Source organism: Miscanthus floridulus, chromosome 15 (assembly GCF_019320115.1).
Source record: "Miscanthus floridulus cultivar M001 chromosome 15, ASM1932011v1, whole genome shotgun sequence".
NCBI lineage: Eukaryota > Viridiplantae > Streptophyta > Magnoliopsida > Poales > Poaceae > Miscanthus > Miscanthus floridulus.
This window is the reverse complement of record NC_089594.1, coordinates 64,308,712-64,321,117: the sequence shown is the minus strand read 5'-3', so window position 1 is coordinate 64,321,117 and position 12,406 is coordinate 64,308,712. Positions and strand designations below refer to the sequence as shown.

Below are 12,406 nucleotides of genomic sequence, written 5' to 3'. Positions count from 1 at the left end.
CAGTGGCTGTACAGGGAGTAGGCAGCATAGTGACCATGCATCCATCAGTGTGGGCGATGTGAGTTCCCTAGAATGACATGTTGCGGGGACGGGTCGTGTTGAGACGTGACCGCTCCCTGCACAATGCCAGAAGTTTGACCTTAGGTTGTACTTTCTGGGCCGTAGTGGTTGACGGCTGCGTGAGCTTCCGTTAGGAGCCGTGCTCGAGGGATCGGGCGAAGCGAAGCCCGCCCTCGAGGGTTGGGTGAGGCGGAGCCTGCGGCCTCGGTGTCGGGCGAGGCGGAGCCCGTCCCAAGAGGTCGGGCGAGGCGGATCGCACGACCTTGGGGTTGGGCGAGGCGAAGCCCACCCTTAGAGGTCGGGCGAGGTGGAGCCCACGGCCTCGGTGTCGGACGAGGCGGAGCCCTCGGTCAGAGGTCGGACGAGGCGGATCGCACGACCTCGGTGTCGGACGAGGCGGAGCCCGCCCCCAGAGGCAGGGCGAGGCAGATCGCACGACCTTGGGGTCAGGCGAGGCGGAGTCCGTGGTGAGAGGCCGGACGAGACGGAACCCGCGGTCTCGGTGTCGGTTGGAGATGTAGTCGTACCTTTAACTGCCTGGATGGATTAACGTATAACGACTATTAACCCCTCCTCTTTGGATTTCCTTGTATTGGTCCCCGATAAATACTCTATCTAAAATAATGTAAATGTGTTGTTGCAAGCAAAGACACTGACCTGACACTTGCTAAACGAACTCAAGAACAGTCGGACAAATATTTCTGTTTTGTGAAAAAAAGTGCATTATCTGAAGTTCTGAACCTCTCTTCAGACAGCCTGTTCGCTGATTGGTTTCTGGACTGATAAACCTGACTGATGCTGATTTATTATGAGAAAAAAACACGATTGACTGACTGATAAGCCCAGCTGAAACTAAGAAACAAACGAACATGGTGAGAAACTCAAACTGTACTTTTTGGCGTCCAAAGTTCCAAACCACACCAAGTTTGACAGTTCAACCAAAGACTTAAGTGCCGAAAAACCAAGAACAGGGGAACGGACAAAACGTTGACACTGCCGAGTCTTCTCAACCGCGCAGAAAATTTCAGACGCGCGACTTCGCAGCCGGCCGGCAGCCCGGCTGGAACAGTGAAACGCAGGAACGTTCCCAGCTAGTTCCTGCCGCTTTCCCGCCATCTTCTCGCCCGGCCTCTATATCAGCGCCCTCCCTTGGACTCTCCCGCTGCTTTGTTCTTGTTCATCGTCGGTCTTCCCCAATGGCTCCGCCTTCCTCCAGCAGCAGGCGCCTCCAATGGTCCGGAACCGACAACGCTGCCGGCGGCGAGCTGTCCCTGCCCCGCAGGCGCTGGCAGTCTGTGCTGTGAGTTTGGTTTTGGTCTTCTTGATTGAGTGATTCTGTGGCGTTATGAGCTGATTAGGAGGGGAATCGTCGTGGACGGTTGCTTGGTTGGTTGCAGGCAGGTTACGAGAGCGAGGAGGAAGACGACGGAGGGGTTGTTTGGATTCAGACGGATGATGGAGGCGGAGTTCATGGGCATGTTCCTCCCGGTCTTTGGGTCAATGCTTCAGAGAGTGGTGAGGACTTGGTCAGACTAAGCACTTTTTTTTGTTTACTTTTCTTCAGATCTGGTTGATTTTGCTGTTTACGGGTGTTTTATTAGCTATTTCTTGGTTGATTTCGATAGTTTGTTTTAGTACTTTTAGGTACAAATTGCAAAATCTCTGTTGAGATTTGTTGAAGGGGCCTCTTTTAGTGCAAATGTTTCAGCTCAAAGAGAAGTTCAGTTTTTGCTGATAGTCTGCTGTATTCAGAGGAATGAGCTCAGTGGAGTTCTTGTTTCTGTATTAACAACTACTGCTCCTAAAACTCTTCACTGTTCTGACTTCTGACATTTGCTTATTTCAGGTCTCAGAGGAGGTAGAGAAAGCAATGTCCAGACAATTCAGTGCACCAGCAGCACCTCCAAGGTAAGACATATATAGTTTCCCCTCATATTAATGAATCAAGTTCCATTAAACGAAACTGTGTTGTTCCATTTAAGTGCACAAATACATTTCCATTTGTTTCTTAGATATTTTATATTTCACTGCTGCTATCATTTCAACTGTTCCTTTTATCCAATTATAGATTACTGGTGAACAGAAATCAGCACCCGAGGTACCAGCTCATGTTCTTAAACGGTCTGAAACCCGTGTACACAATGACAAAACTAGAATCAGACGACGGAACAGCACTGAAGGTGGCAATAGTCGAAAGGCTTGAAAACAGTCGGCCTAACATCGTCAGATACGGCCCTCTCTCTTCTAGTAGGGTTGAAGTTGTAGTCCTCCATGGCAACTTCAATGCTAAAAATGAGGAATCCTGGAGCCCTGAGGAGTTCAAGAAGCACATCGTATCCGGTCGAGAGAAGAGCGCCCAGCTTCTCACTGGGAATCTGGCACTGAAGCTCAATGGAGGCGAGGCTGTCCTTGAGAATGCAACCTTCACCGATAACTCCAGCTTCACCAGCACCAAGATGTTTAGGCTGGGGTTGAGGCTCGTTAATTCTTCTGGAGAGAGAGTTCTTGAAGGCATCACCAAGCCTTTTCGTGTGAAGGAGCGCAGGGTGGAAGGTATGCCTTTTTTTGCCAAACATTCAGATTCAATATTTTTCAGAAACTGCAGTCTTGGTATTGGTTGGAGGCTTGGAGCTCAGAGTCAGAGTTGACACCGTCATATTCATCTGACCTTTGTTGTAGGATTTGAAAAGCACTACCCTCCAATGCTGGAAGATGAAGTGTGGCGTTTGAAAAAGATTGGTAAAATTGGTGCTAACCACCAGGCCTTGTCCGATAATGGAATCCATTCGGTGCAGGAGTTCTTACGGGCTTATATGAAGGATGAACAGAAGCTTATAAAGGTAAAGGCTCTACAAATTTCTTCCATTAATAAATACCAGTTGATGTTCTTAAGCATGTTCAACATGGTGGACTGATACAAGATCTTTGACTTTTCTACATCTAGATTTTCAACAAGATGCCACAGTCAACATGGAAATCCATCATAGAGCATGCCATGACGTGCAAGGTTGGCGACAGTCTTTACCTTTACGAAGTTCAGGACAAGGATGCGGGTCTTTTCTTTGATGAGATATATCAGCTTGTTGGGGCAAAGTTCGGTGATTGTTACAAGCCGATTGACCAGCTTAACGAAATTGAGAAGGTGCGGTCTCCTCACCTGCTTCAAACCAGGAGAGTTTCTCTTTATTATTCTAATTATTTTGGTGCTTTTCACCAACAGAATTTAGTGGAAGCCCTGAAGAAAGGAGCCTATCAGAATATAGATGGCTTGCAGCCTAGCTACAAGATGGTGAACAACTACCCTGTACTCTGCAGTTTCCCTGCACAGGGTACTTCCCTGTTTAGTGCTCTTCATCCAAATCAGCAGACACTCAACTATGGTAATGCCTAATTCTGTAGATTTGATTCACAACTGTAGTATAACTTTGCATATCTAGTCAAGTAATAATTGATATCAACTTTTTCCAGATATGGGGGAAAGCTCAACTGGAGTAGGATTTGGATCAAGGCCTTCAAGGGAGACTTTCAACACATCCCTTGGAGCCAGTAATGTAAGTAGTGCTTTAGATGCGGATAATAGTAATAACATGTATACCAGGTATCTAAGATATTGCTATCATCAATCTGCAAACAGGTGCCGGTTGATATATCTAGGTTTGTTCAGGGGCAAAGTTCCAATTATATGCCATTAAGACATGAGCAAACAATAAACAGAGTTCTACCATATGATTCAAGCAAAGGAGCCTTGTTACCCAGACCAAGACTTACACAGTTGCAGATACCAAACTCTGAGGGAACATTTTTTGGTCCAGATGCTAGTCCTCCTGCTGTTATTCCAAACAACATTCTGGTTGGTCAGGGTGCTACACTCTCTGAAGAATCATACAGTGTAAGCCATTTTTATCAAATTTGATTGAAACTGATGAATTCAGTGTCAACTGCGTATATTTGACTGAGCCAAATCTAACTCTTTTTGTGCCTGCAGGGTCTTCCAGTCGATAGTTTATCATCTACGGACGTGATCATGTCTTTGATGCAATCTTCATTCCAGCTTCCGAGAAACAGTAAGTACATTGAAATATTCTGCTACAGCTATTTTACAAAGATTGATGCTCATGTACTTTCTATGGCATCAGCAGGTGACAGTTTTAGCAACCATTCTGAACAGCAATGCCATGGTCATACAACAATGCAGTTACAACAATTTGTCACTGGGTTCCAGCCATCAAGAACAAACAGTTTTGACTTAAACTCATGCGATGAACTCATACAGAACTTCATTTCCAATATTTCAAAAAGTGAAGGGGCATCTACACCACTTTCACCCCGCAAATGGGTCAAGATCAGAGCTGCGTTGAAGTTAGCATCTGTAGGTAGGCTCTCCAGGACCTCAAGGAGGGGTCCGCATTGCAACCCACCAAGGCCAAGGCTTGTACCGATAATATGAGCACTCTTAAGAGGCACCCACAGATTTTATAAAAGAGAAAATTTAGGATCAAAGATCCATCTGGTTATTGAACTCTATAGTATTGTTAAATAGACACTCCAGAGAAATCTGTTTAACTTAAAGTAGAATGGATTATGTCGAACAATTAGGTACCTGTACATAGAGGAGCTAGTACATTACTTTTATCAGTTTATAGTATTTGCATGCTGAAGATTTCAAGTATCTATGTTATTATCTATGAATTCAGGAGAATGTACAGAGCTTATAGTTTTTTCATCTCTTTCCCAGTTTATTTTGTTAAAAAGGGTGACTCTACTTGATGCAGTGATAAAGTTATAATTAGTCTGTAATTGACGATTCATTATGGGGAAGGCTAACATACATGTGACAGAGAAAGCTGTAAACTTGGCACATGTCTATTACAAGCAACTTTCAGTTGATGCTGTCATGGCTAATAGACACACGATACGACATTACTTTCTAAGTGTGGAAAATGTACAGAAATCTCAATTCGAATTTCCTTCATATTTATCATCTTTCTGTCCTCTTTGGTGTCTCTTTCCAAAATTAATGTAATAAATAAAATGTTTTACCTATCAGAATGTGCATCAGTTTACATCATTGGTCTTGAACCTTGTGGAGGTTTAAAAAAACGCACTCCTTTTGGCCTTCCTGATATCTCACCTTGACCCAGATGAGCATGGTCACAGCAAATCAGCCTTCACATTAATTGATTACTTTGCAATGCCAATTTTTCCATTTGGTGTTCTTCTTCCACCTATGCTGCTTAAAGTTAGCTGGTTCCTGTTCCTGGTTGGTGTTTGCACTTTTTTCTGCGACAGTGGAGACTTGCTTGCCAGATTTGTACTCCTAAGTAATTCAAATGCAGTAGGACAAGCTAATCATTTGCACAGAATAATTACATGCATGTGTAAAATAGCATGTAAACTCACGCTCACCTCATTGATGTAGCTTCAGGCTTTTTTATAGTTGAGGCGCCTCTATTGGCAATACCAGAAGCTTTTAGTCCCATGGTTGACATCCCAATCTCTTGGTTGGAACAGCTAGTAGCAGAATCAAAGCCGTGTAGACCCACCGATGGTACTGATTCAGTCCTACAGCTTTGTTGCACAGGACTGTATATTTGATAGAAAGAAGTTGGAAGCTGTGCTGTGTCAGGCTCCAACTCTAGGATGGAATTAGAATTCTCAAAGTGGTTGTCTCCAAGAGCCATCTTGTCAACCCAACCCCCTAATCCTATTTTCTTCTGAGGACCATTGCAATTCTGAACTGAGTTAGACGAGTTGTTCTCGGTGAGAATGCCAGACAAATGCATTTTTGACCTCTTTTGAGCTGGAGTGAAGACATTCTGGACCTTTTACAAGCACAAAAGAGAATTCTGATAAAATATACAATACAGTTCATCATGTCAAGAAGATTAGAAGCAACTGGTGGTATCATCTCCAATATTTGAGACTTCTTTCTGTTCAGATCATGTACCGAAATGTTTTCAACTTAATGGTGACTTTGTTTTCATAGATAGCTCTATGTTAGAATTGATTTTCCACTCTCAAATTATGGGCATGCAGATATCTTAATTTCTTCAAAATATTTAGCAAGTTTTCTTCCTATTGAAATTTGGAATCATAACTAAGTAACTAACACATGTAAACCTATTTTTTTAAATAGAAAAAGAAATAATTTCAAGAAAAAGAACTGAAATAGACTGGGAAAATCACCTCTAGGTTCCCAACTTCTTCCATTGGCTGCCTGTCTTTAGGAGCTGCAGGTGTTGCATTGCCTTTTCTAATTCTGTATATGCTTGGGCTTGACTGTGTGCTTTGAATGTTCTCTGGTTCTCCTTCCTTCTTAGCCAATGCAGCCTTGAGGAAAGCAATCTGAAAAGACCAAAATAATATTACTTACCTGTAAATCAAAATGGCAGTGTCATCTGTAGCCTTTTTTTTTGTAGAAATAAGCCATAAGGAGTGTGTAGACACCTGTTCTTTGAGCTCTCTAATCTCGCTGCCTTCTTTATTTGGTTTTGCTGCACCAAGCTCAACAGAGGCAACACGTTCAGCAAATTTCAAGGTGCTTATCGTCTCACCAACAGCGTCAAGTTCTGGGCTTATGTGAACAAACATAAGCGTTTTTGCTTGTCCTCCTGAATATAACAACAAAATGTTCATGACAGGTTCCACTACTACCGAAGTGATAAGTAAGGATGCTAACTTTTCTATATTACCTAGTGAATCTTGCAAGAGCTGGGTGAGCTTGCTGTTTCGGTAAGGTACATGTGTGTTCTTTTGGGAAAGGGATGCAATCACATCTCCCAGTGCTGAAAGTGACTTGTTTATGTACTGAGCCTCCTTTAGTCTATCTCCAACAACCTCAGACTTATCAACCCTTTCACTGCCTGCTAGATCCACCAGATGCATGCAACCTCTTAAAACTGTCCCAGATGTCAAATCTCTTCCTTCCACATGAACAGTCAAACAACTGCATGTTGATTCCAAAGTAATAAGTAAAAATATGAAGTGAAGAACTTTTCTATGTGAAGGAATTATGCCAAGCCAAACCTGTGGGAGCGGCTACTGCGGTCATTTATGGCTGTTGAACCCACTGCACGATTCTTTTGGCCTTGATTCATAAGTTCAACAACATCAGACGTAGATGTGACAGGAACCATGCTTGCATCTGGAACTGCAAGTCCTTTCTGTGATGTATTTCTAATTTCTAATGTAGCTCAATGTCAAGGATATTCAAAATGTCCCTCAAATAAACTAAGATCAGAAGAGAAAAACAAAGAAGTTTTTACGGACTTCTGAAACAGAACCAAAGGAGTGTTAACACTACAGCCAGATTTTGTACTAGTCAAAAGGATATCTTCTGTTTCCAGTATCCTGAAGGAGATCTCTCACTTGCTCATTGTATATCTCGATCATCTGTACAGAAATATCATAATCTATTGTCCCCTTTCTCTGTGCTTGGAGATTAAATAAGTCATTTAATGCTCTATAGTTGACACCTAGGCTTTCCTCTGTTAAAACTTTAGGTCCACTCTGCAAAACAACCATACAATGATCAAACTTTTGAGGAAAAAGGATTACTCCAAGCATACTATATTTGTTAGCACAGCTTATTACCATTGTATAAGTCTTCCCAGATCCTGTTTGGCCATACGCAAATATGCAGACATTGAAACCATCAAGAACTGAACGTATCAATGGTTGCATATCTGAAAAGACCTCATCTGCATTAACAAAAAAGAAGCATGACATTCATTGATAAAGTCATGCCAAGTTTTTTTTTAGATGAAATGCACTATATGAACTAGTTAGAACCTTGAGTGGCTGCTGGACCAAAGACTTTGTTGAAAGTGAAAGATTTGCTTCCATCTTTTCCATATTTTGTAGGAGTCATTATTGTAATGGTTCTTTCTTCCATTCCAGCAACACTGCTGAAGGAACTTATTTGCCCAGGAAGGAAAGGCCTGACTCGACAATAAACTCTAATATTTCCTAGAGACAAAAGAAACCAGCATTTATATATAATGTAGACTTTGATCCTGTACCTTCCGCTCCTTCAATGCACAAAATTATACCTTTAAGATCCTGTATCTGGTTGTATAACTTGCGATTTTCCTCAAGAACTTTATGGTATCCAGAAGCAGCATTGGATAGAGTGTACAAATGCTTCCCTATTGCAACATGGTGATGAAGACGCTATCAAACAATTGGTCTAATTTTGGAGGGTGAATGCAAAATGATCAACTGTAATTTACCAAGTTTAGTGAACTCCTCAGAGTAGTGCCATTTCAGTTGTTCCATGCCAGACTTGATAGAAGAAACAGTACCTCTCAACTCCTTTAGGAAACAAAAAATTGTTAAAGAAAGGTTGATGGGCATGATTCTTAATCAAGATGAAATCATGAGTTCATGATGGGGAAAAAAGGCATACCTTGATCTGTTTGTGCTGTAGATCAAAATTTATTTCTTCCTTTAGTTGGAACTTTTGAGCTGCATTACTACCATTTACTGCAAAACTGGCCTCCTCCTTTGTAGTCAAGATATTTTGCTTCTCTTCATCCAACTTCATTTTATTCAACAAGCAGTGACAAATATTAGTATATGAAATCTGTTCTTCCATAGACGAAGTAGCTTTATTACAAGATATAGTCGGCTATGTCGATTCAGTTTCTGTAGATTGAGGATAAAAACAATATGCTTTCACATGATCACAGGTGGAAGTGTTGTATGATTCCAGTAGCATGTCACATACGGAAAATGATTCAGTTCATTTAAGATTTCATATGCTTTCAACTGCTTTTTTTCCTCCCACGTTAATAGTCTTTATGGTTAGTAGCTAGTTTTTCTATAGTTTGCAACCCAAGAAAATCAAACAACATAGATTTCTGAATAATAGAAAGAGCATTTTTCATGTCAGTAATCAAACAAGACATACCAAGTTCTGATTTGCAAAGCGATGTTCGTATTCCTGAATAACTTTGCTTAGTAGTGTTTCAACAATCTGCAAATTAGCAATGCAATTTTAAGTCTTTATGTTCATCAAACATACTAAAGAGAGATCAACAACCTACTCAAGCAAAGTATGCTTACCAATGGGATTTCTTCTGGTTTCTTATCTAAGAGAATTGTGCGGAAAACCGTGCTAAGGGAGTCTGAAGTAGTCTATAAAACAAGACAAAAGTCATGACTGAGTGTGAAATAAGAAATTTTGCTACACTGCACTTACTACCTCATAGGATTCTGGAGAACAATCAGGAGATAACTTTTGCTCTCCTGGAAAACCATTCTGGGTAGCCTCTTCTGAATGGATTCTCGCATTCTTATTCATAAAAGCATCAGAATTCTTAAGTATGAAATATTTTCCAGAAGCCAAAGGCTTCGAAATGGCACCATATTTACATGCAGCTTGCCTCCCTGTTTTCTTACTTTCACTGAATGACTTCAGAGCAAGAATACAGTCCACGATTCGAACACTTTTGCCACCCTATATACAAATTGGCAGATAAAAAACGTTAAGTTTTCTAAAAGTAAACTTTGCACAGGAATAATTTGTTCCATGTGCATTGTAAACCATGAGTTACAAGAAAAGAATTGTCACATGCGACTCTCTTGAATCAGGATGACATGACTACCTTCTCCAAATCAGACACCTCAAATGTTGGGAGGCCAAAATCTTGTATAACGACAAGGAAGTTTCGCAGATTTTCAAAGTACTGATAGGCACACAAAGCTGAGCCATCTGCAGGGACAGCAGTATCTGACGGGACCCCAACGATCTAGAAGTATTATCAACGTTGACAAAATATTGGCATCAGATATTTGGCATATGTGACAGCTAGCAAAATTAAATTAGAAAATTCAATGTGAGATGTGTAACCTTGGGTATGGCGTCTGGCTGGACCTTATTCAGTGCGTTGCAGAGGACAATGCCATTTCTCAGTCCAAGCTGTAATTCCTCCTCAGAGGGCTCTTCTGGCAGGTCCCTTGCACACACTACCCCAACCGTTTTTTGCAACCAACTGGCTGCTTCACGCCTTCTTATTGCTGCATTAACCAAGAGGGGAAATAAGTGCCCCTTCCTCTTACATACTGTAATAATCACAGACAGAGATGCACTTGAAATTTATAGATTTTCAGGTAATAATAAGGCCAGACTTAAATTTCCTTGGTGGAGTAGTAATCCAACTAAAAGTAGCTGTCAAATTCCATTCTACTTAACCCTAATTTGGTATGCTTGATGTTATCTTACCATGGTCATACTCTCATGCTAGCATTGTGTTTGTAAGAATGTGTGTCATCAACAATCACAGCAGTATTTCTCCAAAAAAAGGAAAAAATAATCACTATAGTATAATTTGCATAGCTGCTCCACTTGTACAGCACTGTATTGTGGCCATAAATGGACATTTTAGTCCAAACCAATATATAGCAAAGGGTAAATAAGAAAACATAAAACCTTTCTCCAGTGAGATGCAGAAAACATGGATCACATTAAGTCTATGCGACTGAGCTCAACAGGAGCTCAAGATTGAAACAGTAAACTACCAGACAAGGTGTTCAATCACTGCATCCCACGAGGATTATGCCACCCAAATCATTCCGACAAATTTGAAAATCCGAACCCGTCCTCAGCGAATCAGACTTCAGTGTCAAACCGATCCACTGCAACACAAAGATGAGACTCTCCGTGCCCAATCGCCCAGCCTTTCTTCCGAAAGCGCCCAGCTAAAACCAAGAACACCTTACAACAACAGACATTAAACAATCCGATTCACCCCCTGATTCAGCGCGATCCGCGCGGCAGGTGCCCAAGAGCCAATATATCGCAACCAACTGGCTGCTTCATGCCTTCTTATTGCCGCATTAACCAACAAGGGAAATAAGTGCACCTTCCTCTGACATATTGTAATAATCAGAGACAGAGATGCCCTTGAAACTTATGGATTTTTCAGGTAATGATAAGGACAGACTTAAATTTCCTTGGTGGAGTAGAAATCCAACTAAAAGGAGCTGTCAAATTCATTCTACTTAAACGCTGATTTGGTATGCTTGATGTTGGCTTAGCACAGAGTCATGGTAGCATTGCGTTTCTAAAAATGTGTCACATCAATAATGACAACAGTATTTCACCAAAAAAGGAAGAAAAGAAACAATCACTGCAGTATAATTTGCACAGCTGGTCAACTTGTACAGCACTATATTGTGGCCACAAATAGACGATTTAGTCCAAACCAATATATAGCAAAGGGTAAATAAGAAAACATAAAACCTTTCTCCAGTGAGATGCAGAAAGTACGGATCACATTAAGTCTACGCGACTGAGCTCCACAGGAGCTCAAGTTGAAACTACCAGACAAGCTGTTGAATCACTGCATCCCACGAGGATCATGACACCCAGATCGTACCGAGAAATTTGAAAATTCGAACCCGACCTCACTGAATCAAACCTCAGTGTCAAACCAAACCCACTGCAACAGAAAGAGGAGAATCCCCGTGCCCAATCGCCCGACCTTTCCTCCCAAAGCGCCCAGCTAAAACCAAGAACACCTTACAACAACAGACATTAAACAATCCGATTTACCCCCCTGATTCAGCGCGCGTGATCCGCGCAGCAGCAGGTGCCCAAGAACCGAACTCACCGGCCTCCTCCGCCCTGCGCGCGGCCACGTCGTCGTCCCCGACGCTCCCGGCACCCCGTCGCATCGCCTCCTCCAAAACCGCCGCCGCCGTCGCCATTCCCGATGCGCTCAGTCGAAGAGCGCCCGAGCCACCAGCGCCGGTTCCGTTCCGACAAAGCGGACGAGATCGGGCCGTGGAGAGGAGAGGAGAGGAGACAGAGAGAGAGAGTGTGTAGCCGTAGAGGGTGGACTGCACTCGCGTGTTTCTTTCTTGGGATCGGGCGGCGCTGGTTTCGAACGGCGATGGCGCTCCAATAGAAGAGAGCGGTTGGGATGATGTGGGGGAAGGGTGGTGGGTGAAGTTGGAATATGGAGATATCGTGGGGTGATCTGTAAAATGCCGTACCTTTGTTACGTGCACCTCTTGCATTTTCTTGGTATCGCGTGCGCTACTTCATGCACATAACTTGGCATCTTTCTTTCTTGATTTTTTTGGGACTGTAATGTGGCGACCCTCTCATCCCAGGCTCGTGACGATGGTGGTCATAATGCCCACTTCTAGATCATTTGCGTATATATCCCACCCTTTCTGAGATCCACCTTTTTCTCTTGCTGCATTATCTATTGTGATTGGTAGGTCCTACCCGCTAATATCATATCTTTTAGGTGGGTTGTCGTCCGGATTCCGCCCTCAATGCGTAGCCTAAAACCCCTAACCTGATGCCTTCCACTCCCATAATGTTGTGACAAAT

The 12,406-nt window shown here is 42.5% G+C and overlaps 2 protein-coding genes across 7 annotated transcripts; one reads left to right on the top strand and one right to left on the bottom strand.

Annotated features, from left to right (window-relative positions):
* The first annotated feature begins 1,082 nt into the window (after positions 1-1,082).
* Positions 1,083-4,560, top strand: LOC136509321 (calmodulin-binding protein 60 C-like). Of its 4 annotated transcripts, none has more exons than XM_066504149.1 (11): positions 1,083-1,360; positions 1,458-1,575; positions 1,907-1,968; positions 2,129-2,613; positions 2,740-2,900; positions 3,005-3,202; positions 3,281-3,440; positions 3,529-3,611; positions 3,695-3,949; positions 4,046-4,124; positions 4,197-4,560. In XM_066504149.1, exons 1-11 carry the CDS (start codon positions 1,257-1,259, stop codon positions 4,505-4,507), a joined length of 2,016 nt encoding a protein of 671 aa, XP_066360246.1. In that variant the 5' UTR covers positions 1,083-1,256; the 3' UTR covers positions 4,508-4,560. The 4 variants fall into 4 exon arrangements, with proteins under 4 accessions (XP_066360246.1, XP_066360247.1, XP_066360248.1 ...); XM_066504150.1 differs by having other exon boundaries at positions 1,084-1,360; positions 4,200-4,560; XM_066504151.1 differs by having other exon boundaries at positions 1,084-1,360; positions 4,056-4,124; positions 4,200-4,339.
* A 277-nt stretch (positions 4,561-4,837) lies between these two features.
* Positions 4,838-11,977, bottom strand: LOC136509320 (kinesin-like protein KIN-14Q). Of its 3 annotated transcripts, none has more exons than XM_066504147.1 (18): positions 11,676-11,977; positions 9,914-10,080; positions 9,669-9,812; positions 9,266-9,520; positions 9,127-9,198; positions 8,972-9,037; positions 8,468-8,599; positions 8,292-8,373; positions 8,112-8,207; positions 7,852-8,028; positions 7,654-7,760; positions 7,394-7,569; positions 7,087-7,248; positions 6,753-7,006; positions 6,508-6,671; positions 6,247-6,405; positions 5,467-5,882; positions 4,838-5,377 (listed from the first exon to the last, which is right to left on the bottom strand). In XM_066504147.1, exons 1-18 carry the CDS (start codon positions 11,770-11,772, stop codon positions 5,242-5,244), a joined length of 2,862 nt encoding a protein of 953 aa, XP_066360244.1. In that variant the 5' UTR covers positions 11,773-11,977; the 3' UTR covers positions 4,838-5,241. The 3 variants fall into 3 exon arrangements, with proteins under 3 accessions (XP_066360244.1, XP_066360243.1, XP_066360245.1); XM_066504146.1 differs by having other exon boundaries at positions 5,467-5,876; positions 11,676-11,914; XM_066504148.1 differs by lacking the exons at positions 4,838-5,377; positions 5,467-5,882 and having other exon boundaries at positions 6,251-6,433; positions 11,676-11,914.
* Between the last annotated feature and the right edge of the window lie 429 nt (positions 11,978-12,406).

Coding starts and splice junctions, on each gene's coding strand:
- LOC136509321 (XM_066504149.1), top strand. CDS start 1,257: ATGGCTCCGCCTTCCTCCAGCAGCAGGCGCCTCCAATGGTCCGGAACC. Junction 1,576..1,906: donor GGTCAATGCTTCAGAGAGTG/GTGAGGACTTGG, acceptor TGCTTATTTCAG/GTCTCAGAGGAGGTAGAGAA. Junction 4,125..4,196: donor ATTCCAGCTTCCGAGAAACA/GTAAGTACATTG, acceptor CTATGGCATCAG/CAGGTGACAGTTTTAGCAAC.
- LOC136509320 (XM_066504147.1), bottom strand. CDS start 11,772: ATGGCGACGGCGGCGGCGGTTTTGGAGGAGGCGATGCGACGGGGTGCC. Junction 9,521..9,668: donor AGGTGTCTGATTTGGAGAAG/GTAGTCATGTCA, acceptor ATTTGTATATAG/GGTGGCAAAAGTGTTCGAAT. Junction 9,038..9,126: donor AACCAGAAGAAATCCCATTG/GTAAGCATACTT, acceptor GCTAATTTGCAG/ATTGTTGAAACACTACTAAG.